Genomic DNA, 27,980 nt, shown 5'->3' with positions numbered 1-27,980 from the left:
ATCTACATTGTTTTTTTTTTAATCTATGGGAAAGATGGTCAAGAAAAGGAACGCGTAGATTTATATAAATAAAAATGATCATGTAATTAAAATAATTCTCAAACAATTAATTGTAACGAATGTTTGTGGATACATTTTTCGCGCTAGTATAATAACATATACTACACATTTCGCGCATTGTATGTGTGATCTTATATGTTTCACGTGTCGTGTATATGTCGGTATGAATGTATTTGTATATATGTGTGTGTGTGTGTGTGTGTGTGTGTGTGTGTGTGTGTGTGTGTGTGTGTGTGCTTAAAACACATACGTAAAACATATTCCCAAATTCCGGGAATATTCCTCGATGAATACCTTAAGTACTAAGCGAAGTAAAGTAACGAAAGGGTAATGTCGTACAATTTTGATCAATAAATTAAGTTAGATCGATTAGAGTGTAGAGTTAGAAAAAGGATAGAAAGGGAAATAATAAATAGAGTCTTCTCATTGTCTCTTAAGCAGCTTAGCGAGCGTTCCTCGTTCCAGGAACGACGATTCTCTTCACCCTAAATTAAACTTTCAGAGCGTTGCGTTTCGATGAAGCCCAATTTCGAGACAAACATGTTTACCGGGAGCGCTCGGTGAACTGCTTGAGATTTAAGAACGCGAAATAACGGTACCACAGAGCACTGTCGTCGACGTCGGCGTATGACGTCGAGCGTCGCGACGCGAGCTCACGCGCGGTTCTCCGCGGAAGTCGCCAGCACGGAGCACAACGAAAAACGCGATGAGGTACAACAAAGGCGATAAAAAGAAACACTCGTTGAAGTATACGATGCATGTATAAATAATAGCGTGTACACACGGTGATCGGAGAGACGCGAGACCTGAAAGCGGGTCCTGAAGGGCCGTCTGACTATCTGCGCGGCTTATTTACAATGCCCTCCTTAGAGACTACTCTGGCGATTGCGCGATCGATCTCTCGCTCCCTGATACCGAGCTGCCGTCGGGCAGACCGTCGAGTAATCGTCGAGACGTGGAAATTACGTTGATTGCTACGCGGTGACGCCGCGGTGATCACGAAGCGATATTCATCGGTATTCATGTGACGCGCGCTTCATCGATCGCGATGATTGGTAGAAAAGCTGATTCCGACCACGGACGATCGGTAGAACACGCGTCAGTGGCTCCTCTTTCCCATTTACCTTCCTCTCCTCTCCATTCCGCTATTTCCTCGTCAAATCGCTCGTGCTTCCGGGCCTCTTATTTACATGCTCTACTCGAAGATCCCCCTCGTTCTTCCTTGTTCAATTGAATTCATGCCCTCTCAATACCGATCTAGTCATTGTCTCCTTCGATTCGACGAGCGCGGATTGACGCGACTAGATTAGACGCGAAGCTATCGGTTATCTAGGATGGAAAAGGAGAGAGAGGAGAGAAACGCGGTTGCAACTTTCGACGAGGAGAATCTCCGACGTTTAGTCACGTGTCTTGAGTTTCGTTTCGGATAAAATAGCCGGTCCCGAAGCATTGCCCGTCGTCGAGGTCGACGATCCTCCGGAGGGGGATCTCTTCTTTTTCTTCGGCAAGTTTTTTTGATTTTGCGCACCGTATATGCCTCTTCAGTTGGCGACTTTCACGAACTCCGGGTTCGGCATGCTGCAATTCTCAGTTGCGTACGCCGGATGAACGAAGCCGTTCCCGCCTATCGCGGCGTTCTTGCGGTCCACGGCGCGCACCCTGACGAAGAGGAAGGCTGCGACGAGAGAAGCGACCACAACGATCAGTAGCAGCATCACCAGGCCGCCCACGAAACCCGGCAGGCTCATGCAGATCGTCTCTGGATCGGTAGACGCAGCGTTTTGTATGACCACAGTGGTGTCATTGCTGGAGTTCGTTGTGCCCAGCGCAAAGTTGACGTCGCCTGGCGCGACCACCTGAATGACCCTCGAAGTGTTCACGTCCGTCATCTCCTGTGCCGCTCGTTTGTACACATGGGTGGAGAATAGGGTCACCGTGTGATAGACGTTCTGAAAATCGAGGGTAACCGTTGTAACACCAAAGAATTCGCGTCATAGTAGGATACTAAACGGTACCGTAAAACGAGTCATTGATAATGTATTTGCGAGCTACATTGCATAAATTGAGAAAGAAAGATAACAGTTCACGTTAACAACTTGGCAAATGTCTCTAGTCTTGGAAAGCAAACGGTGTTGTGTATATTTTTTAAAGCATCTTTCAAATCTTAACTCACTCACGTAAATGCTATTTTTAAAGTTCTTCACGTCCTTGAGTCGCTTTCATTATTACATATTAGTGTAGAAAATAGAGATCAGAACACTTACGCTTTCATCATCTTCGTGCGGCTCGTCATGCCTTCGCCTCCTGGCGCCTCTGAGCTCAGTCGGAAAACCTTCAACCGACCTTGGCCGACCTCCAAGGACGACTAGATTACCTTCAAGCTCGTCTGTGCCAACGGTTCCTTTACGCTTTGATACAGTTTGATATGGCGCTGGATGGCCGGGCAGAGGAGGCGGAGGGAGATGGATATTATCCTGAGGACTTTGGGGTGAGCTGCTCGCCGTAGCGTCACCCGGCGTCGAGCTAGGCGAAGAGGACGAGGTCTGCGCTTGCGGTGCCGGAACGACGTCCGGATTCGGCTCACTAGAAACAAAAATTAATTTATATTTTGTGTTTTACAACAATTCGTAGTCTTGCTATCCCATTTAATAAACATATTCTCTGAATCTATACTCTCGTAGAAGACATCCAGAAAATATTTAGAAAGATGCATGGAAGTTAAAGAAAATTCTGAAAATGTTTTGAATCATACATTTTTAAGTAGCAATTCGTATTCGTATTATTCCTTATAATGAACATTTTTAGTACTCTCGCAGAAGATATTCAGAAAATATTTCAATAAAAGATGGAAGTTATGAAGAAAATTCTGAGAATATTTTGAATTATATATCTTCAAATAAAATAAGATATCCTCTTTAGAGGAATATTGTAATTTCCATCAAGAGAAATTTTAATAGATCCAACTGATTTCTTTTTTCGCGAGATTTTAATGACCGCTTCATAGAAAAGCTTTCTTCAATAACTACACGTTAATGCTCATCCGCTTTCTAACCTGTACGCTCCGGCCGGTCCGCTGGGATGTCGCGGATCAGGATACGCCGGCGGTACGCCGTATTCGGGCACAGGTGGGGCACCGTACTCCGAAGAAAGACCTTGCGAGACCGGTGCGCCATATTCGTGACTAATGCCGCCGGCAGGTGCGCCGTACTCGAGACCAGGATGTCCACACTTGGGCTCGGGGCAATTGTATCTGCAGACTTGAATTACGCACTGGAAGTGGACGTTCATGCTGTCGGGGAATTTGAAGGCCTGGAAATAGGCGAAGCTAACGACTGACGCACTCGGACCGAAGTTCTTGATTTTCTGGAACCTGCGGAAGAAATGTAACTTCGTATTCTTCTCCTTTGAAGAATATATAAACGATCGCCAGCGATATAATGTATCATTATAATATTAGGACTCACCTGGACATGATCTTCGGCCTGACCACGCAACCGTACTGATCGACCAACTGAATCGGTGCCCTCTTGCCATCGTGAGCGACGCAATTCCTCACCAGCATGTCAAACTTGTTCTCGTCGTCCTTGATAGCCAATACCATCGTCATGGTCTGACCGATTTTGACGATGCCGGACACCTCGCTGGCCCAAGGACCTTTACCGACCTGTATCTGCATCCAACACTGCAGGTTGTCGCCGAGGAAGTTGGCGGTGACGGCGTGTAGCATGTCGACCTGGAACGGCCTGAAGGTGACCGCCTTCTCGTAGAAGTCGTACCAAGTACAACGTAGCTTCCTCGCCTGATCCCACACTTCTTGCACGTACGGATCGTATTGTACGATAATCGTATTCTCCACGTAACTACCGGACGGCGTCGGGCCGCCATAAGTAGCGACGTTGTGATTCGCCGACGAGCTCATGCCGCACGAATTGAGGAAGATCTCGAAGGTTGCACTCAAATGGCCGGTACCGGGCTTCAAATGAACGCAGTGCGGATCCGAGTAGAAGCCCTTACTGAAGATCATACCGTAGAACGGCCGATCGAACTCGATGTTCACTCGCATGTGCGTCTTCTCGCATTGCACCTGCAGATGCTTGATCTGCGGGGTGTCGGGCGACGCCAGCGGCCAATTTTCCTCGTGGGCGACTGGTGGACCATACTGAGCTGGGGCCCCATAGACGGACCTATGTTCCAGAGGCAACGCACTGCTGTCAACCAACGGTGCTTCACTTCGTACACCCTGATACAACAGAAGCAAATAATATGTCTCAAAAATTATATATAGATATAAAAAAGTAAGTGTAAATATAAGAATTAAAATATAAGAGCGATGTGATTAATAATAAAACATGAAAAAACATTTATTTTCTTGGTAAACTTTACATTGAGATACAAATATGGCTGCTTGAATGAAACTTTTTCAATTTGCGTATTAAGTACAGCGTAACATGAATGCAATGTGTCGCAACTTTGAAGACTCTTCGGTTGCATTGCAACGACGGAACGGTGATTTACATCGTGCCCTTTTCGAGACCTTGCACGTACAGTACACGTTTCGAAACTGTCTTGCAGTTCTTATAATGGAGATTCCATTAAAGTTTTAACCGAATCGTGCAACACATGAACGTGACAAAAAGCAATAATTCATCATCTTTCTTCATCTCGACTCCTTTCTTTCGACACCCCAACAAATATCTTTGCTAGATACATTTTGATTTTACTGAAATTACAATAAATAACGCGAATATACTTCCTTTTTGTACACCCTCTTTTTGTCACACTTTTTCATTCCGTTTAATCGCGCAGCGAGCATTATAAAATTAAATTACGGAAAGAACGTTTTTGCTAAAGTATCTAAAAATTTAGTTATACATGTAAAAATAATTTTGTTGGACCATCAAATAATTATGTAGAATGCTTAAGTTGCTATGTTACTAGAATATTAAAACTTTTTGCAGCATTGCTTATTATGCTTGAACATCCTACATAATTATCATAATAGTTAAAAAAAATATTTTTTGACCTATATCTAGCTAAATTTGTAGATATTTTAGCAAAATTGCTCTTTCCATGTAGATATAGAAGCGTGAGGCAGTATTAAAAATTCCGCGAATGTCGCCGATTGTCGCAATTTTTCACACAATGCCAATCGAACACAATTTACAACTCTTGAAATTCCTTAGAATCTCGTGGCGGAACTTCCTTGAGAAAAGCGCTTCCGAATTCTACCTCCTTAAAGTTCACTGTATTGAAGTCGAGAGAACGTTTGAAAAAAATGAACCTTTCACATTTTTCTTTTTCCTTTTTCTTATATGAACGGTTTATTTCTTTGCAGGCTAAGTACGAATAAAGGTAAATTCTAACAAGCTTTTTAATTAATAAAAAGATTATTTTGTAGAATATGTATAGTGAAAGAATTAACATTAATCGCACTGCAAACATTATAACATGAAATTAAGAAATTACGACTTGTCCTTTTTGTGATTTTATGATTTAATATTACTTAATAAGATCCAAGCTAATTTATAAATTAAAAATCAGTGAAAGGAAATTTTCAATTTATAAATGGGCAAGTTGTAGACTTAGAATATCTCATTTTGTTTTATAATATTCGCAGTGCGATTAATGTTAATTCTTCCAATATATTCTATAAAATAACTTTTTTATCAAGAATACACTACTACAACACGCTGATTTAATTTATTTTGCGTGGAATATGAATTGTTAGCGACTTTGTGCCGACAAGTATCGTATGTTAATAATGCTTGAAAAATACGCTGACAAAAAAACGTGACTAAAAACGCGTGTACTGTTAGCTAAAGGAACATTCGTCGAGATTAATCGAATACGAACTCGCAGAAGGACGACGAGCCGGCCGACTCCCTCGGGCAATTTTGTATTCTGATTTGGCAGAATTGCAAGGGGATAATTACGCGAATCTGCGTACCGAGACCAATGTCTTCACTTCCGCCAGGAGATCGTTCTAAATACAATTTTACTTGCAGCGCAGTGCACCTATCGTATCCTTCCATGCTTTCCCCAATTTGATACGCAACTCTAAACACATTGCTTCATTATTAACTTAATATCTATGTTAACATCGGGTGCATCTTACATTTGATTCCGTGGCACGAATCTCGTGTGAACGATTGAGTAGATGTACAATTATTATACGTTTTTATCGTAATTAACGTAATGTAAAAACAACAATTGTAAATCCATAAACAAATCTCAGATACATTGCATGTTAACAAGATATCATATTTCATTGTGCCACAAGAAGAAAATAAAGAGTTACGCAGAAACTGCAGTATATTTAGAGATAACTGTATTAAAATTAGACCTCGTCATATACCAATTGCAACAATTTCCATTATGAAGTAATTACGGAAACCAAATGTTCACGTTTACGCATACGTGGTCATAAATTAGGTCGCATAAATCTTATAGCAGTGATGCAGTCGTTAATTTCTAAACAGTGCACCATTGATTTGTATCTGTTATTAACATAAATTAATTGATTATTAATTTATATACTAATAGTTATAACATTAATTATGAAGTTATTAATATAAATTAATTAATATTAATGATAAATCAAATATTTACGTTTCTTATAAATAATAAGCCATCACAGTTTGAAAAATTTTTAAGACGGAAAATTGCAGAGCTTCTATGTACAAGAATATTGCTCTGAAGCTTATACTCTTATAGTCTTAAGACTTGAAGGAATCGCTATTAAATTGTTTGAAGCGTACGTTTAATCTCGAAATGGAGAAATTCAATTTTCTTCATATCTCGATAATACGGTCATGATTTCCTGAAAAAAACCGAGGTAGTTATCCGCGTACTGTAATTTGGAGAACACTAAAAGGGAAGTAAACAGAAGGCATCGTGTCGTGCGTTAATCGTCGGATGGTACCGACACCGTGACAGACGGATGACAGTAGTGATTCACGATCACCGCTTTACGCGGTTTGTAAGCTGGGCAGGTCGATGGTGTACGCATACCTGTCCGCTTTCTTGTTCTACTTGCACCTGCGCCTGATCAAGTTCATGGACTTTCTGGATAGAAAAGTACGGCGCGGAACCGGTCGGTATAATCGAAATCACGATCCGCTACGATCGTATGAAGTTAAGTAAACGCGATCTTCTCTTTCTGCCGGTCCGCCGAATTTCCAGCACGAACGTGTCTTAATCAAGCATATGTTAAGGCGAGCCAATTAGTCCGTGAATAAAACGTCTGTACTTGCTATCTCTAATATTATGATTCTTAGTTTATTAAAATTTTATTTAATTTCACTCTATTACATTTTCTTGTATCACTCTATTAATCTTCTCGAGTTTATAAATGGATTAAAAATACGATTACAATTTTTAGGAATTGTAAAATGCAATGTTTCTAATATTTAAAAAATAACTTTCACGAGGAATCATTAACCTTAATACTAAACCCAGTTATCACGATAAACTATTAATCTTAAGAAGAAATATATCTTCACGTTGGCTTGTAAAGTTCATACTTGAAAACAATCTATTTAAAGTCAATGAATAGTACCAATTAATTTAACAGTATACTAAAAAAAGACGATTTTACTGAAGTATCTAAAATTTTAACTAGATATAAATCTAATAATAATTTTATTAAACCGTCAAAATAATTAATTATGTAGAGTGCTCAAACTGTTTGCTAGAATGTCAAAACTTTTTGCACCATTAGTAGTCCAACAAAATTATTTTCAGACCTGCACTTAAATTTTTAGATACTTCAACAATTTTCAATTATTCTTTCCATGTATAAAAAGCGATATAAAAAAAGCTACCCTTATTTTAAAATTACTTATCTTAATTTTAAAAAATCTTAATATAAATGCAAAATCTAGTTTCATTTTATTATAAAAAATTAAAAACATAAGGGAGGGATAAAAAGCGCAATTCAAATACTTCGCAATCTCCGAATAATTTGAATATTCCGATTTTATGCAATTTCAAAGACATTCGAATTAGCTTAAAAACTTATCTTCCTTTTTTCTTTCTTAAACGAGACACGCCACGGTCGAAGAACATGTCGTCGCAGCAGAAGACGAGAAACTGATTTCACTTTTCCATTGTCATCCACCAGACGACAAATTGTTCGCAATTGGACAACGTACTTTCACCGAATCGCGTGTGCAGAACGAGCATATTAATTGTTACGGATGTAACGCCTTGGCGTTCGTCCATGCCGATTTCAGAGGTTCCGCTTTAATCTGCACGCGCATTTTGCACAATATTGACTGTGCCATTTAATAGGTTGAGTGCTACGGCGGACACTAGTATCCGATATTTTACTTTGACGATATTTTTATCTCCTTCACGTTGCATGCACAAAAGCGCTGACTAACATCAACTTTTAAGTCAAAAATGTTGGATGTTTTTTTATAAATTTGGACGTTGATTTCATATTTTTTATTAATATATATTATTGTATATTCGAAAATAATATTAAGTGGCTCCTAGACGCTCGATATCATTGTACAATTATTTTGTAGAATATTATTTAAACAGTTGAAAACAAACAGTTTGAAAGCTCAATATAATCTCCAAGCAAATATTAATAGTAATATTGTGCAATGTTGATCATTTAGGAACTGCTTTATACATTTTAATTTTAACATTTTCTTAATACACTGATATTTTACAGGTTTACACTTTACAGATATGTATATAACATTTTAAGGAAAATAACCAAAGTATCTAAAAACTCATAGAATTAAAGATTCAGATAAGTATCAATAACGACACAATGAGCCAAACACGATGCGTAAGATTAAAATTTATGTATTAAACAATTTTAGTTATAAATATAGAAATACAAAGCTTTCTCTGAAAGAAATACAAAGCTTCTGTAAAAGATGCGATCAATGCGATATGGTGCGAAAATACGATGATTAGCATTTCTGTTAAGAAAGATATTTTAATTATGGAAATTTAATTCATGGGCGGTACGTACATTCGCACAGAAATTCGGACTTTCTCCCGTTTAGAAAGCATGGAATTTCTGCGGGTCCGGGTAGTGTGTTTTCGACACAGCCCGGTATCAAAAGCGAGATAACAAATTTTCACAGGGAGAAACTTCCAAGTTGTAACACGAGCGATGTCTCTTCGCCTGTATATGGTGGTGAAAAAGTAGGCCGGGTCAGTCAATGTGGACGGCGGTGCCTACATGTCGCATACGTTTCGATAAGGCTATTATGCGGAACACTCGACGTTGAACATTGACGTGCAGCAATTGAGAAAAATTCACCGACGTTAACTCACGTTCCGCAAAATGATATAATCGTGTTTTCATTTGATCACGTAACGATTCGTCAGTTGCACATTTACAAAACAAGATCTAATTACACTCTAAGCATAAATTAATAAACCAATTCCCGTTAACTCTGCGGATTCGAATTACTTTAATAATCGTGAGTTACAAATTAATGCCATGTGTAATTGCACCCAATTTGAGTTATTTTTAATCATATCTATTTTTTAGGTTATTATTACCCTTATCCGATATATCGTTAATTTAACTAAGACAGCAGTTAAATAATTATTTAACTCAAGAAAACGTATTAAAGATTCAATTCAGTTTATTATTTACTAAATGTATACGTTAATATAGACGTCGCTTACTTTGAAAATAACTATAGAAATGGATTGATTTATATTTTGACATACATGAAAGTTAATAATAACAAAATGTTATTTAATTCAAGTGATTGGGTATCGTTGCTTTTACACTGTTAAATCTACCATATAGTGTCGAATTTAACTTAATTTAAGTTGTCACTGCTTCTACTCAATATATCGTTATTTTATACTAAAGCAATGATTAAATTTGACACTATAGATAGTATTAAATTGACTATATAGTGTCAGATTTAAATATTGTTTTAGTATAAAATAATGATATATTGAGTAGAAGGAGTGGTGACTCAAATAAAATTAAATTTGACATTATAAAAATTAAGTGTTAATAAATAAATAATAAACATATGATATATATATATTTGTAGCAGTGTGATATGTGTTGATAATATAAAGAATGAAGTAATCATGCCAATAACTCAGAAAGTAAAAGAGGATATTAAAATATTATATGGAGCGCTTATCTTTATCCAAGTATAAAATAAAAGACATTGATCGCTCTAGTTCATGGTACTAATATTATCTGCATTAACAGTTGACGATTTATAACTCTGTATAGCTTATAAATTATTTTTACGAATTATTCCCCTGATATATCTGATGTTGAACGAGAATTTACTTTTAAAGAGAGAATTTACTAATAAAGAAAATCTTGTCAAAAATAAAAAGATTAGCACTTGGAACGAAAATAAAAACATTTCGGAATTGAAAACAGTAACATGTTGCGGCTTTATTCTTTATCCATTTTTACGGTAACGGTACTTTATAGAAACGAATGGTCTACATAGAGTGGGATAAATTTCAACGCTCTATTTTAATTTCTAAGCAGATTTAACTTACAGATTAGCCACTTTGGGTAATCCTCAAACCTAAATTGTTAACGTTTTTTCGAGGTATCGCGAGCGCGGGAAGACGATGATGAATCGCGCGATCTAATTAAGAACGGGCGATTAATGCCACAGCAATACATGGCGTACAAAGCACGCGTGCGAACCAGGCTGAGAACTGCGGGCGTGCACTTTCGCGGAATAAAACTCGTCGGCCGGGATTTTAATTAAAGAGGAACACCGCTGTATGCGCCGGCACTATGAAACGACGATGCATCAAGTGCGCGAAATATCACGGCCGCGAATTCGGCGACGACGACGAGCAATCACGCAACTCCTGTGCTAACTTTTATCCACGGTTAAGCCCCACAACATTCATTCGCGTGTCGATAACTCTTCGCATGATTAAAATTTCATTCCGTAGATACTGATTAAATTTAATCTTATACAACATACGGAATAATAGGATGTTGTGAAACGGTAGATTGATCGTAGGAAATTTTCGCAAATCTTATGGCAAGAACTTACCGTAATTAAGTAATTATATATATAATGAAAAATTTATTTATATAATCCTTCACCGGCAATTGGAGTCTTTAAAGAGACCATCGATATTTCTATTGTGAATTTTAATAGACAAATTTAAATCTGTAAAAAATAAGTAAAATGCTGTCCGACTATTATGATGGTATAAAACTCGTTGTTAAAGTTTTAACAAGTATATCAAAATTTTGTCAGAATTTTTTATATAAACCGGAACAATAAAAAGTTTACTTTGTTTATCAAAGATCCCTATTGCTAACGAGAAAGTTAAAATTCATATTGCCGGCGGAGGAATAATATACTAATTTTTATATACATCGACAATAAAAAATAATAATTCTTTCCCGCGTAAAGAAAGTGTACACATTTTCAAAATGTAATTTTCAAGGTGCAATTTTAGCGAATAATATACGGTACAATGCAAAACAGCGTCCTTTATCTTTAACTCCAATTTTTTCAATGTAATCCAATTATAATTTTGCTCTGTTTATTGGTATTTCTTTAGTGTCTTTATTGAGGCTCGCTTATAAAAAATATTTTACATTAACATTTGTTCAATTTCCGAATACAAGCAATAAATTTGAGATGGAGCACTTTAATATAAAAGAGCTCTGTGTTATTACTGCGTTCATAAAAAGGCAAAGTGCTATGCAGAGGAAAGTAAGAATTAAAGAAAAATTAATTCCGGCAGACAAATTAGCGTGCAATTAAAATCTGTTCCCGAAAAAAAAATTGTTTTAAGCATCGCCATCAAAGTCTTTGAAGTACTGTCGTCTATGGGAATTATAAAGTTGAAAGAATAAAAATAAACGGAAAAATCAATAATGATATTAATACGGCAGTTAATGAGATAGAATTTTAAAAAAATTCAACAGACGTTACGTCCGTCATTAGTTGTAGCCATTATATGAGTATTCTATGATCAAATAGAAACGTTATAATTCATCTTGCATTTTTAAAACAGCTTAAACCTAGATTTAAAAATCCAGGGATCTGTGAGAATATAAACCTGCCAGATAAATAATAAATGTAAGTGTCTCATAAATAAGGAACGACAAAAATTAAAACTTTATCCGTTGTATTGTTCACAATATTTTTACAAAATGAAAATGATACATATTGCATTATCTGCAGAAAATCTTTCTTTGAAAAACTGACAACATTACCTTCGCATTTATTCTCAAGATGCAAATGCATCCTATCGGACGAATAAAATGCAATTAAAATTGTATAGTCCAATTAAAGCGGTATTTCGACGATTGTAGAATCATCATCGATGGTTAGTTGAAATGACATGGAAAAAACAACTAACAATTTCAAATTACAAGATCACTAAGTTGACTACCGGAACGAGTGCAATGGGAAGCACTCTGTGGTCATCCACAAGATTGCACTGTTGTTTAGAGTCGCAAATACAGGGAACGCTTCATTCCCATTCATTACAACTTGTCAATGGCGGTCTAACAACGTCTAAGAAAACTTTCAATGCTAAATCACGTATATTAATTCCTTAAAAGGAGGAGCGATCACTTCCTCCTATTATTTCTATTCCACTGTTTTTCAACCGCATATTTTTAATCTAATTTAGTTATTTTCCTGTGGAATTCTTATATTTAAAAAATATAAACAGAACAGCGAATAAATAGAATAGATATCAAGAACAATTCTTCAAGCCGTTAATAATTTTAGTTTTACACACGTGTTATAGCATTAACAGTTTATATTTATATTTGGACAATTAATTACGAAACTAGTGTTGTCAAATTAGTTTGAAAAACAGCCTGAAGAAATCATCGATATAACGACGCACTATCTAGACAATTATTTTCTTAACTGTACATTTAATATTTTATTTTAACAATAGAGAATTCTAAAGTATTATAACTACTCTTATATTAATTATATTAAAATTTGTCTATTTTTTAATTAGAAAAACTGACTAATTAATTAGGAAGAATTATACCGTTGCGATTGTATGTTTCAAATTTGCTTTGTATAAATTAATAATTCATAAATTGATAACAAATTTAATTAATCCATAGAAAAAAATCAACTTGTTAAATTAAATATGCAATACGCAATGCATCCCAATAAATATCCTTGCCAAGATCTTAAAGAAGATAATAATATTATTGATCGTTTGTTATAAAACATGTACCCACTAAAGTACGTTATTCGGAATAGAGAGAAAGGAAGAGAAACACACAAATAGATGTAAGGGAAAGATAGAGACAAGAGAGACGATGGAGGAAAAAGAGAAAAAGCGTGAGAAGCGGAGAGAGAGGAGAGGACGAAAGAAGGTAGCTGATGAACCATGAAGAGTGAGAAAGAAGAAGTGAAGATAGCGGGAAACAGAAGAAGAGAGAGTACCGTCTAGAGAGTATAGTTGAAAGAGGGCATTGCGTCCGGCGCAGTGACCTACTATCTTCGGTTCGACGGCTCGGCTATGTAGTCAGCGGTTAGAGTGTGTAGTGTACACACAGAAGAGCACGCATGACAGGGGTATAACAGGTACATGCACAAGAGGCGTAAATGTGGATGCGCCAGCCGCGTATTTCCTCCTACTTTATCTTCCGCCGTTGTACGACGGTTGCATTCGGCGTTATTATATCGGTGTGTACCACTGTCACGCTGCTGCGCGGAAAGGAAACACGTAAATTATAGCGTGTACACCCTCCTGCAGTGTACCTGACGCGGCTCACCGCCTCTGTTTGCTCGTTTCTTCGATAAATCTCGAAATATTGAAGCCAATTACAAATTGGACGGCTGTACGCGCTAGTTTCTCGCAGCACGACTCTCATTTGATTCTCACTGTGTTTTCTCCTATCAGTTATTATGTTAAACGTCGTTACGCTCAACGTCTCTCCCTCTTTACAGTGTCTTGTTGTAGTGAACGACTGCATATAATCAGATAAATAATGCATGTAAACGAAACGAGCACAGAGGTTTCTTCCTAATACTTAAGAAATACTAACACGAATTGTCACGATTAATTGACTTATTAAAGCAACGTTATGCTGATGCTGTAAAATCGATTTCTTATTCAGGAGCATAAAGGAGCTTCCATAAAAATGAAAACCGCAAACGAAATAAAAAGGCTGTAAGAATAGAATAGTTTAAAGAATATTAATCTTCTCAAATCGAATCATCTTCCTGCGTTATTCTTTTTCATTTATACTGTCCTTTTAACTTTTAACCACTGCGATCTGCGTGAAAAAATGTAATATGAAAATGTACAAGTATACGCGAACGATTTCGCTGAAGTATCTAAAAAATTATATATAGATATAGATATGGCAATAATTTTTATTAGTTTATTAAAATAATTATGTGGAAAATTCAAGAGGGTTGCTAGAATATCAAAACTTTTACAGCATTGCTCGTTACGCTCAAATTCCCTACATAATCATTTTTGATAGTCCAACAAAATTATTTTCAGGTCTATTTAGTTTGTTAGATATTTCATCAAAATTTAATTTATCCAACAATTTAGATATTTACTCTATCTAAATTGTGTTGAATCAAAATCGTTTCTCTCCGTGTAAAATTGCACGATGTAATTGCTCTATCGACGATACTCTGTCAAAAACAATTAATTCAGTTCTCACGCGAAGAAGTGAATTCCCACACGAGTGAAGACAATAATCCACAAGACGATCATCATTCGTTAACAAGCGTCCCCGCGAGCGTATCCGTATTTACCGATTATACGACGCGGTCAAGCCACTTCATTCAGACTTTTGCCTCAGAAAGCATCAGCGTCGCGGAATATATGTGGCACAGGCACAGCCCGCGGCTACGGTGATTCCTCTTAAGCATTAACTTAACGTTGTGTTGATTCTCGGCCAGCGGCACGTGCACACGTCGCATAGCGGTCCCGGAGATACGCCGAACATCAATGAAGTATCACTTTTTGCGAGGGACCGGATGAATTTTTTAACGGTTACATCAGTTTTTTTAACGGTCGTTGAAACATCGACCGTCTTGTCAATTATCTTCGAACTTCTCGAGCTCGGTGATTCCTTGCGAATTAGTGAATTTCTTTGAGTGGGATGATGGTTTTTTTTAACACGGTAAAGTAGATTCGAGGATTCGAGAACGCTCGGATCTGAGCGAAGTTTTCAATAAAAAGAAGAATGCCCTGTGCAAGTCCGATAAATACCAGAAATGTTTGTGAGTTTTTTTCAGTTTTAGATCTCCGAGGAGTATCGATTATCCGGAAAATAAACGTCGCATAAAAATTCCTGTAATTGTTACCATCAGCAAAATTCATTATATTGTCTCTATGATATACGTGCTTCCACTTGACAGATTTAATCAATATTGAAAGCTTACGATGCCGACATTGTTGACTATAATTATAGGACGCTGGACGTCGCATCGCGCCGGTAATTCTATTTCTAAACGTATATAATTCACAAAACGTAAAGATACAATGTACACACTACAGGTGCGTAAATAACTTCACCCATTTTACGCGTCGCGGCATAACGGTTATCGTATTAACGACCTGTCTGTCACTTCGAAAGGGGAAGAGAATGCGTTCTAACCGCGAGTAGTAATCTTCGTTGTTCAACTGAGAATTATTGCGCAGTGAAATTACAATGTCGATCGTCGTGGCACGCAAATTTACCGTGGGGTATTATGAACGGACGTATCGCGCAACGCACATAGACGGGAATACAGTATATAATCGGTCTCTTGTGGAATTAGAAAATTGACGGTGTATTTGTCAGATTGACTCGTTCGATTTATTTGCGGGATAAATTCGCGAAACGTCTATCAAACTCTATTATATAAGAAAATGAAAAACCTTTCAAACTTTTAACAATTGTTAATTAATAATTTATTTATTTTATTCATTTAATTATCTTACTTCGTTTTAAAATAATTAAATAGGCAAGATATTCGCGAGTATCGAGCTCTAATACACTGTTAGAAATGTGGCCACGAGCTTCCTTTACATGTAAATGAAGCTCGTGGTTATGAACGAAATTATAAGTAATTAATGATTTAACTGAAAATTAAGTTATAGTAGTTACTTAAATATATGAACGTGGTACATTAAATTTCATGTATATATACACAAATACACTTTTCAGTTATAAATGCATTAAATTTAATGTAGTGTCATGAAATTAAGATCAAATTGTGTAGATTAAAAGTATATTAAATTTCATGAAATTTTTAACAGTGTACGTCTACTTATTTATTTAGAAAAAAAGGAAGATGATTAAATGAATAAAGTAAAGACAAATAAATCATTAAATGTTAAAAGTTTGAGAGTTTTTCATTTTTTTTTTATGAAAAATAAGCTGAGTGTCAAACAGCCGAAATTTTTGAAAGATTTACGAAGATACTGTTTCATGCCCAACTAATTGTAATTATTATTAATATACAGCGATTTAATTCTATAATTAATTTTTGAGAAAGTAACTTCACTCACGGCCAGTAGTAAGGGCAGCAATAAAAGAAAGGCCGTCTTCCGTATATTCCGCCACGTCCTCTCCATCATGTGCGTGTCCTCTCTGTAATAATACAAAGAAAAAACCTGAAAAATTAATAGTTACATTATCGTGAGTCTTACGTAATCCATCTATCCGAAGAGGATAAATTTTTAAATAACTTTTGATCGTCGATAACATGAGTTCACAGTGATACGACGTTATTCATTAAAATAGGTGAATTTAATAACATGTGCATATAATTTATTGATCAAATAAAATTTAGATTCATCAATTAAGAATTGCAACGATACAATTAAAGAATAACCGTCAATTTTATCACCGGTTGGACGAGTGAGGATATATATATATATGTTTGTCAATGGCTGCACGTTACGCAATAAACATTTAACTCACATCCCAGAACACGGAATGTATAATCGGAAAAAGCTACTTAAGCCTAAAAATAAATCTACACTCGTGAAACACTGCGTGAAGTCACCACACACATTCTAGACTTCACAATCTTTTAAAATTATTTAAGAATCACACGCATGTATGATACAATTGTAGACATTTTGCAAGATTAACGATGTAATAACAGTCGGTGACAACGAAAGGCAATTAATTTAATTTCACGAAAACAGTCTCGATGTTCACATTACTTCTCTGTTTATTGAAATTCCAATTAATATTGTAAGAATTTGCAAGTACAACAATACCGGGTAAATACTCGTCAGATAATATCTCTCGCGAACATACGAAAGCACGCGCGACTACGACAGCTCCCTTCGGAATGCGGAACGCATTCGAGACCAGTCTTGCGGAAGAAGAACATTAATCGATGCACCGCGTTGCGTGCTCTTCCGGTTTCTGGGCGCCTCGTTCTATCGAAGAAACCCGCGATCACTTGGACGATCCCCCCGTGGAAAAGCACCTGCTTTTCCCCGTTTACGAACCCACGAATGCACCGATCGCAACGGGAAGGCTCCAACAACTCGCGTCAGTTGGTCCTCATCGGACCCCGCTATGCGCGTTTTGCTTTCCTCCGAGTCCTTACTTGTTTTTTTTTCTATTTTCTTTTATTGTTTACCGTCGTGTGCGATCGCAAGGATTCGACGGACCCAGAGGTGATTTTCCTGGCCGACGGGGACCGACTGAAGGTGCGAGCCACACTCGTCTCGGCCACGAGCCACGTCCCAGTGACCTACTGAAGATCTCGATCGCACTCGCCCCTCTCGCCCTTCCTCATGAGCACGACGTAAGGCCCAAACAGGCCCACCGTCGACGGCATTACTCCCACCATTGCATCCGATCGTTTCTACTCTTTTTTTCGCTCGCGTTCCTCCCTCTTTCTCTGCTCCAAGAGCGGTAGGGACCTCGGCACAGGTGAAAGACACGCGCACGATGAGATATCCGCGTCACTCGTCTCGATTGAAGTTTTCATTAAAAAAAAAAAAAGAAAGATTTTCAATGAAAAGGTTAAAATTAGAAATGCCGTAACGAGAAAGTGACGTAAGTGATGCTCGTTGCAGAGTACAACGCACTTCCATTCCGAATCTCGCAATAACGAGTTCTACAGCAACCTACAGCCATATGTAAACCGTAACCGGAACGCGAAAGCTACGTAGATTACGCGTGAAATTTTGGAGCGTCCGCGCCGCGAGGAGACTCGAAAATCGTTTAACGCAAACGACCGATGCTGCGATGGAACCGTCGATCGACGTCGCAGTAGGAGATCGAAAATTTCCTCATTATTTCTTTTCGAGACAGCGGAATCTCGGGACGCGAATCGTCAGTCGTAAGGTCGTCGCAACGGGGAACGAAGAAATCGAGAAGAGATGGGGAGAGAGGAAGACGAAGCTGCTCGTCTGGGATACTCGACTCGTGACTCGAATAACACGGTATCGTGGTGCACGTTGCGAGATCCCGATGGAAACCAGAAGCGGTGTCTCGTACACCGTACTGCAAACGCCGAACTGGCTCCAATTTCAAAAAATCGCGCGGAGGAAATCGCACAAGTCCCCCGGTTGAAACCGGGACGCCTTTCCGCTTGAAAATTGAGTCACGACACACAGACGATTGCTGATCTTTCCTAAGTCCAATTTCGCGAATCGTCTTCCGGACAGCCGTCATATATCCCGACGTCGGAAGTAAAGGACCGCGTGAGCAATGCACAAGATTTCGTAATACTCGCGCGGAATACGGAAGCGACTTGCGTCGCGTTTACCGCTACTTCTGCAAACGGATTTTTCCTTGTAAAGGCTTTATTTATCTTAATTCGTGTGGTTTGTGGAATACTCTACACGATTTCTAACATCATCTTCAAAAATATCGGAAAGATACCGTTAAAATCAAGGAAGAAACGAGTTTGCTGAAGTATCTAAAAATTCAGTTAGATACGGATCTGAAAAATAATTTTATTGGACTATCAAAATAATTATGTAGGGCGCTCAAACTGGTTGTTAGAATATCAAAATCTTTTGCATCATTACTCATCATGTTTCAGCTTCCTATTATTTGATCAGATTTGTCACAAATTCCTCATCCTAAAATTCCATAATTTTTCCCGATTTCCAGAAAAAATTTTCCCTGATGCTTTCAATAATATTTTTTTATATTTTTGTTCTGATTCGAAACTGTCAAATATTTTGGTGAGAGAGCAATTTAACGTACCAATTACTACTTATATTAATATTGCTGAGTGATAACGTTGCATTAATTGTTAAGTTGGTAGTATTTCAAAACTACGTAAATATGATACGCGTATTAAATTTCTTTAAAGAATTTTAATCTTCTAAAAAATTTTGCAAAATTCTTTAATTTCCCTGATTTTCCTGACTATTTTCAATTTCCTTGACATTTTCCTGATTTCTTTGATTTCCAATTTTATTTTATTAATAATCCAACAAAATTATTTTCAGATTTCTTTATCTAAAATTCCAGCAAAACTGTTCTTTTTATGAATGATCAAACAGAGCACACTGTTAAATCTATAGTGTCAAATTTAACCTAACGTGAGTCATCACTGCTCCTACTAAATATATCGTTATTTTTACCAAAATGATAGTTAAATTTGACGCTGTATAGTGTCAAATATAACTATCATTTTGGTAAAAAAATAACGATATATTTAATAGGAGCAGTGGCGACTCACGGTTAAATTTGACACTATAGATTTAACAGTGCAGGCTCAACAAATAACTAATTATTTATGAATATCCATCCAATGTTCATGTAAATATTACACTTATTTCATGAACTTGCGTTCGCTCACTCAAATTGTTTGACACTTTCATTTTCATTTCTCGAAATTTTTGCGAAAGCACTGCGTTCACCTGCATTTGCGTAATGCCACGACTGATAAGAACGGGACTCGAAAGCTAACCAACAGCAATGGATGTCTGACCTAGATTTCTCACCCGCATGAGTGCTAACTCGTCCATCCGGAAATGGCTTATGGTAGCTGGCGTACGCCGAGGGATAACGATATGGTAGATAATACGTGAAAGTGCGAGTGAACGCGTTCTCTTTCGCGTACGCTTCTTTTTTTCTTTTTCTCAACGTTTGATTTCCCGAGCGCGAAGATTACGGTGCTGCTCGAATATTTCCGGTAGACAGATCTCGGGCATTTTTATCCTGCAGTCTGAGTATTTCTGGTCTGAGGCTCTTTCAATGAAAAAGTATTTTTTTATTTCGTAATATTGCAATTTATCAAACGTCATATTAAGTTTAAAAAATGTATCAAATTTCTAACAATAAGCAATAACGCGTTAAGCGGTGTATTACCGAGTAGATTAATATTATCAAAATTAATATTACCTAACTCGCTCTAATAATTTCACTTACAAGTAACACTACCCAAGTGCGTCGATTTCCCTGAGACTTTGCATACATGTAGTACATTGAAAAATATCTAACACGTATTTTTTTATACTTGCCCAAAAGCCGTTTTAAGGGTAGAAAACGTCCTTATGAATGTATAGGGGTGAATTCCAGAATTTGACGAAGTACTCGTACGTTTGTTACAGAATGGGGTATACGGTGATTTTCGAAGTTGCTGAATCGAAAACCGTATACCGCATTCTGTAACAAACGTACGAGTACTTCGTCAAATTCTGGAATTCACCCCTATACATTCATAAGGACGTTTTCTACCCTTAAAACGGCTTTTGGGCAGGTATAAAAAAATACGTTTCAGATATTTTTCAATGTACTACATGTATGCACAGGGAAATCAGCGTATGGCACTTGGGTAGTGTTATTTGTTAATCAAAGGGTGCTCTTATTGGCATAACTCCATATTCGAATAGAGACCATTAGAATTATGTAAGATAAAATGTACAATCAAATAATGTTATTTGACATTGAATCTCATAAGTAGTTTCCACTTGAAAGCTTAAACCAATATTCTAAAATTCCTTGAAAGATAAGGGTTTCCTTCCTTTGTTTTTTTAGTTTCCATAAAAAGGGACGAATTACTTTCGTTCATCGAATTTTTTCACTGATTTTTCTTTCCCTCTTTTTTTAGCCACCCGGTTGGCCTTTTATCTCCGCCAGAGAGATGTCCCTTATGCATTCGATCGACGTGTCGTGAGTAGCTATACCGAATATATCGGATTAAAAGTGTCGAGGAAACATGTCACGAGACGTTCGAAAAAAAAGAGAATCCACGGGCAGTTTCCAATCAGTTACTATGAAGCGTCGCTTTGCTTCATTGACTATTTAGTCTGGACGACTCGTTCGTCGTGCTATCACAAGCTCGTATAAGTTTAGTCGATGCTCCGCTAAATTTCCATCATCTGTTTGCGGGCAGTAGTTATCCCGTCGGGTTCCTTATGTTGCACACGATTCAGGCTAAATTCGATCAACCAATTATATTCTTCTACTTGAATTTCCACGACTGAAAAATTCAATCAGGGACGCGACATTTCATAGTCGACCGAACTAGCCTGGATATTTATGTGATTACAGTGCGACATATTTTTGTAGCCTTAATCCCAAATGATTAACGACAATCATTTGATCACAGAGAGCTTCATTCTGAAATATTGATTTTCCAGGTTAAAATTATTCTGTTCCTAATGATAATTTAATATCTACACATATCCATTAAGGAAAAAATATTATTTATGTATTTATTCGATTGTTAAAAACAATTTTAATATTCAAAATGTTTTAAAAATGCATTTTCCTCAATAATCGAGATGTTTTTTTTGTTATTTTAAAAGGAACTTTTAAAAGGAGATTTCATATTTCCCACGAGTACATTTCTCTTAATATCAGATATTATATTTCAAATAATGTATCAGAAGAAAGTTAGGTGTGATCATCATGGATATCGCGTTCGACGCACGTGAGCAACGAAACGAAAATTTGGACAGACTCGCTGCTGTCCCAAAAAGTACATTGATAGAAAGGCGGGCTATTAAGAGAAAGCGGCCTCAAAAATTAATCATCGTCGGCATCGTGGTGCCCTATCGGAAATCGTGAGTCCAAGCCAGATGATCTATTCCAAACAGGCCAAACTTCAAGCATCTCATTTCGGAGACCTAAATCGCCAGCTGACGAGGATCTTGTACAGAGAAAAGAAGAGGACTGCCTACTTACGTGTGCTGTAAAATCCGGTATTTACGTGTACTTCGGCATTTACATATGCACACACATATAAGCGTCCGTAACTCTCGTGAAACTGTACAATCTGACAGTCCAAGAAATAGCTAAATGAAGAGTCTGATATCCAAGAGAGAGAGGGGGGGGGGTAAATAGAGAGAGAGAGAGAGAGAAGAAGAACGATACATAGAATATGAGACCAATGAGAGAATATAAGACGTGAGGAAAAGAATCCTGTTTTCAAGTACATGATGTAAAAACGATGGTTTACCAACGTGGAATCCAAATACAAACTAGTTTTTAATTTTTAAAAGCAATTTTCCGATAACCTGAGAGTTGATAAGTAAAGTACAGTGTAATATCATAGTAAATCAGGAATATATTCTTTTTATTTTATTCAACTAGTAATATCATATTACGTTATAGCTAAACACACACACACATATATATATATAGCCTTAATCCGATTACATGTAATAATTTTATCATAAGATACAAGGATATTAGCAAAGTGACAGAAAAAGCAAAAGAAGAAAAATATGTAATGAATTATATAAATGTACATTGAAATAACACGAAAAGCACGAGAAAGCGATCGTGCGACCTCATTTCTTATCAGCGACGCATTACTGTTAATTTCCTTTTGCTAATCAGAAAACTGATTACGTAATCACGCCTAGCCGAGTGAAGAAAAAGACTTCCGCAAACATTGCGTATTTTGCGGTTTGCGTAATAAATGTAGTTAAATTCCACCAATAATACGGTATTTTTGTGTAAGAAATTCATTGTTACTCTGCATGCGCATTTGATAAAACGTTACATAATTCGAATACGTTTCTTTCATATTTTTCGTATCACATGAAAAAGACGATTTTGCTGAAGTATTTAAAAATATAACTAGACACAGGTATTCTTAATCCGTTCTCGTTTTAAGATTGTCTTAAGTAAAATCTTATGATGCTAATATAGACTTCTGATTGGCTCTTAAGACTGTACTTTAGATAATCTCAAATGTAAAAGAATGAACTGGCCACAGATCTGAAAATAATTTTGTTGGATTACCAAAATAATTATGTGAGATGCTCAAACTGGTTGCCAAAATGTCAAAACTCTTGGCAGCATTGCTTTCATGCTTGAGATTTCTACATAATTATTTTGATGGATCGACAAAATTATTTTCATATCTGTATCTAACTAAATTTTTAAATACTTTGAGAAAATTGTTCTTTCCGTGCAACGCGATTTCACAATATCTATTAATTTTCTAAACATAATTTAAGTAGTTTTCAAAACTGTAATTAAACTGTAATTAAATATTAATTTTAAAAATGCTCAGAAGTTTCAATAGAAGAATAAAATCGATTTTAATCGAATTTGATCTAAAGCCAGTATTCACAGTCGGTTCTTATTTCAAGATCATCTTAAATAATGTCTTAAAATATTAATGCGGCCCTCTGATTGGTTCGTGACATCTCAAGACAAGAACTTAAGACGGTCTTGAATATAAGAACTGACTACGAATACTAGCCTTAATGAGTTGATTATTAATTTGCTCATACAATAAAAATGTTTAAAATGTTCATAAAAAGCAGAAACGTCTTACTTTGATGAAGAAAACTCGTCTTACACTATCCAAGTTTCCTCGTTACTGAAATCAGATATCTAGCGATGCGCGTACAGTCCCTCCTTCCACATTATTATTTTACTGGGCTGTGTGGTGCAACCCTTTGTTCGCCACATGTGTGACAGGTGTATGCTCGTGACGTAACAGCGGTACCGTTATATGCGCGGGACATGTACGCCAGGTGAAACCCTATAAGAATGTGACGCGACACAGAACACCATGAGACCGCTGTGCGCCAAATTCAGCGTTCCCGTGAAAGTGACTCGAATGGGAAGGCTTCTCGCGATCGAGATATTTATAGCGGTACTAGATTTTTCTGCATACATAATAATTCGCGAATCGTTCCTTCGGATCTCCACAGAGAAGCTGAGAAACCAATGTACGTTCGGAACATCATTCACTTCTTTATTACTATGATTAAATTCGGATAGCATACTAATTGCTGTGATGATAACCTCAGCCTAACAAGTAAATTACAATTTACGTTGAGTTTGCTTGAAAATCAATTACACATTTCATTGCTCGCCTGAGAGAACGATAAAAAATATAATTACGTATGAAATAATAAAAGAATCATCTTTTTCGTAATTTAAGAATGTGTCTGTGTTAGAATTATATTCTTAATAATTAAATAACAATAATAGGAAAAATTAAATGATTTGCTTGAAAATAATATTAATTATATATATTTCACTTCTTGCTTTTGAGAACGATAAAAAATTTAATTATGTATAAAATTATAAAAGAATCACTTCTTTCGTAATTTAAGAATGTCTGTGTCAGAATTATACTTATAATAATTAGTAACAATTGGAAAAATTAAATGAATTAAACTTAATCGTAATAATTGTAATAATTTTATCATAATTAAAATCCTATTACATTAATTCTTTCTCTCGTTCAAAAATCAGATTAGATTTGAACAGAGCTTGTCAAAACTCACGAAGATATCTCCATCGCTCATGCATACGTTGGCCGTTGGTCGACGAGTGGTTTTTAGATCTACATTCTGCTGAATATATGAAATTTCCACTCGGTGGCCTTTCTAAGAGCATAGGAACTATCACGATGCGTTGAATTTCAACGGCTAACGAGCCTCACCAGCGATCACATAATCGTGTCCAGAAAAGCGGAAAATCATGCCGCGACAAAAGGAACTTTGGAAACCTGGTAGAAAGCATAACGGACTGTTGATTAAAGGGATCAGAGGATAAAGTTCAATCGCCTCGTGCTACCCTTCGAAAATCATCATCTATCTTGTTTCCCTTCCCTCAGTTAATTAACTTCATTAGTATTAACAATTACGTGAGCGTCATCGCAATGAAGATTTCTACCTAACCGCTGAGTTTATTGTCGGATTAATCGAGTGTGTATCGATTTCGTTTGAGCGCGATCACATCGCGGATGTGTTCGAGCATGACGTTTCTCATCGAGGAATTAGATGTGCGGTCTCATCTTCTCTCGCCTCTTTACGAACCGCCACACAGCAGATGGTCTCCCTCTACCTACGCGCGGCCTTATTCCTGACATAGAGCCGGAGAAGGAAGGACGCGCCTCTCCGCGCGGAGAGACGCCAGAACGCTGACACACTGACTCGCTACCCCACATACCCTTTTGCCTTTTCGACGTATGCTCGCGCGAAACCGCGCGAGTGGGGAAGATGAAAAGAGGGAGACAGTCGAAGAGGAGCGTTTGCCGGCGCTCTTCTCTCCAGACGAGAACCCAAGGAACACATAAAAGTCGATAAAAAATCAAAATGACTGATTCTAACATCAGTAAACAGTCAAATTTTGTAATTAAAAATCATCAGTTTGACTTTCATGGCGTCAAAATAAAGTCATTTTAACTTTCTCTTGACTTGGTGTGTTTCTCGGGAACACAGAAGCCGCCGACGTCCGTCACGATTCGTGGATGTCGAAGAATTTTTGGCGCGAAGCGTATTTACTCCGAAAAAATCAACCTCGAACAGAAACTTCGGGTGATGAAGTTAAATAATTAAATAACGCAAATTCTATAGCCAAGAAAAATATAATTATTGATAGAGTCCAGCAAAAAACTAATTGTTTAATAGACACTACAACACAGATCTCCCCAAGAGATGTTCTAAAGATTTTCAAAGGACATCTCTACACCCTAAGAATATTCTCAGGGCGGTCCTCAGATAAAATGTGCTGTGTATGAGGAATTTTTTTCTGCGATAGGAGAAAGGAAACATAAAACAACACACTAAAAAAAAAAGATGTGTCAACAGCATTATTTTAATCGGAAATGATCTTGTTGATTTACAACAGTTAATGGAACAAATAAAGTTTTATGAAAACAAGAGCATAACATATTTGTTTCATTAATAATGTTTGAATAAACAAAATTTTTAATTAAAATAATGCTGTTGGTATAACATTATTTTTTTTTAGTACAGGTATAAATAAATACTATTGTATTTATACCTGTTGCCTTATATTTTCTTTTTATCATGATGAAAAAAATTCCAGCAACATTCCTGACAGCACAGACCTCCAGGAGGCGTCCTTAAGATGTCCGTATATCCTATGAACATCCTAAAGACATCCTCAGGATGTATCCCGAATAAAGTGTGCTATTAGGGATTAAGTGGAAGAATGGGAATATATTGAAGCTGATTTTTAGATGATTACGATTAAATAACTATGAACACTGTCTCATCTGCCATCGTGTACCCTTTTTACTTTCACTGTCAGAAAAGGGCGCAGCAATCGTTGTGTCCAACGAAACATTTGCATATTGCACCACAGTTTATCAGACAGTCGTATCACTGATCACATATCAATTAGCACATATCAAATAACCACAAACCTCTTTTCCTCTTCGTGGTTCAGTGGGAAGCTCGATATAATCCTATTGGCACACACACTTGGCACTTGTGACTTCTTCCTGCCGCGTGTCCTCCCTTATAGAGGTTCCTCTTCTTCGCTGACGGCTCTCCCACCTTGGGACCGGCCGAAACGCTCGAGAGGGAAAAATCTTCTTTGTCTTTTTTTTTTACGCGTTAGAGCGCCGGAGAAAGGATATCGTCGGTATTCAGTATAAATTATCAGATACTCGATTCGGTCGAAAGACACCGGCGACTTGGACGAGTGCGTTAGTTGTGAGCACACCTGAAACGACCCGCGGCCTATATACTCTCCCCTCTCGAAGTCGTCGGCTTTCACCGAAAACCACCTTGGCCGTTCCAACGTGCTCGTCGCCTAGTGGAAAAATCGAAATTCTACGTGTCATCCATCTCGCCCTCTCGATTCTTTTTATAAAAAAAGAAACCGATCCACTCTTTAATCTGCCTCGTTTTGACGCGAACAAATAGTTGGAAAACCCTTTACGTGCGTCACTCCATCGCTTTCTTTTTTGTCAAGCATCACCGCATCGGACGGAGTTGCAACACAGCCGAGGCTGAATCATAAGCTTGGAGTTCGGTACGACCCATTCTATCTCGGTTGCATCGCCGCGACGGCGGAAGTCGAGCGCAAGCCGGATGCCAGCGAAAGTTCTCAGTTCACGTTCAGGGCCACGACAGCGGCCGGCATCTAGAACGCTCTTTTGTTGTACTTGCACTTTATTGACATTATTATTGTAATACTTATTAGAATATTGATGCGTACAGTTCTGTAACATTAATTTCCACGTGTTTTGCACGAGAAGAAAAATAAGCTACGTATAGAGATGAAAATGACCAAATTTTAAAATAATTTTTACTCGGTAATTTACTGTGAATTAATCAGCAATTTATAGAGGCTGGTAAAATGATAATTTAAAAAAATTATAAAAATAAAGTAATTTGATATAAGAGTATTAGTCATTAAGTTAAAAAGTTTAAAAACACTTCATTTAATTTAAGTTTTTGTTTTGATACATATTGATATAATAATACTTTTTTTAAAAAAGAAAAATACACGCCAAGTGCATAAAAAAAAGGTATTGAACAGGTACCCATATTCCTTCACCTAAGTTTTTACCCAAAAGCTTCAAAGATCTATGCTTTAATATTTTAAAATCCTTTAACGATCCTTGCTACTTACTTCAATTGCTGTGGAAATGAAATCAAGATTGAAATATCATAAAGAAGTTCAACAAATTCTTCCTTAAAGTAACTATATGAAATTTAGAGCAAGAGTTAACTTAGGATAAAGTTTCAAACTGGTTCTTATCCTTCGGCGTAGGATT

At 37.0% G+C, this 27,980-nt stretch overlaps 1 protein-coding gene across 6 annotated transcripts; it reads right to left on the bottom strand.

Annotated features, from left to right (window-relative positions):
- Positions 1-127: 127 nt before the first annotated feature.
- On the bottom strand, positions 128-26,896 carry dyl (transmembrane protein dusky-like). 6 transcript variants are annotated; one of them, XM_018447799.1, is made up of 6 exons: positions 26,619-26,896; positions 16,552-16,633; positions 3,525-4,300; positions 3,113-3,430; positions 2,325-2,643; positions 128-2,009 (listed from the first exon to the last, which is right to left on the bottom strand). In XM_018447799.1, the coding sequence occupies exons 2-6, from the start codon at positions 16,618-16,620 to the stop codon at positions 1,602-1,604; spliced, it is 1,890 nt and encodes a 629-aa protein (XP_018303301.1). In that variant the 5' UTR covers positions 16,621-16,633; positions 26,619-26,896; the 3' UTR covers positions 128-1,601. The 6 variants fall into 6 exon arrangements, with proteins under 6 accessions (XP_018303301.1, XP_018303300.1, XP_018303303.1 ...); XM_018447798.1 differs by lacking the exon at positions 26,619-26,896 and adding an exon at positions 26,461-26,495; XM_018447801.1 differs by lacking the exon at positions 26,619-26,896 and adding an exon at positions 17,400-17,692.
- Between the last annotated feature and the right edge of the window lie 1,084 nt (positions 26,897-27,980).

Source organism: Mycetomoellerius zeteki, unplaced genomic scaffold (assembly GCF_001594055.1).
Source record: "Mycetomoellerius zeteki isolate Tzet28-1 unplaced genomic scaffold, Tzet1.0 scaffold211, whole genome shotgun sequence".
Lineage (NCBI taxonomy): Eukaryota > Metazoa > Arthropoda > Insecta > Hymenoptera > Formicidae > Mycetomoellerius > Mycetomoellerius zeteki.
The sequence above is the reverse complement of the archived record's forward strand: the minus strand, read 5'-3'. Positions and strand labels throughout refer to the sequence as shown.

Bases quoted from the DNA above. Each gene is read 5' to 3' on its own strand.
- dyl (XM_018447798.1), bottom strand. The intron at 3,431-3,524 runs GTGAGTCCTAAT...TTTCTTCCGCAG, and splicing joins AGGCCGAAGATCATGTCCAG to GTTCCAGAAAATCAAGAACT. The intron at 2,644-3,112 runs GTTAGAAAGCGG...TTTTGTTTCTAG, and splicing joins GGACCGGCCGGAGCGTACAG to TGAGCCGAATCCGGACGTCG.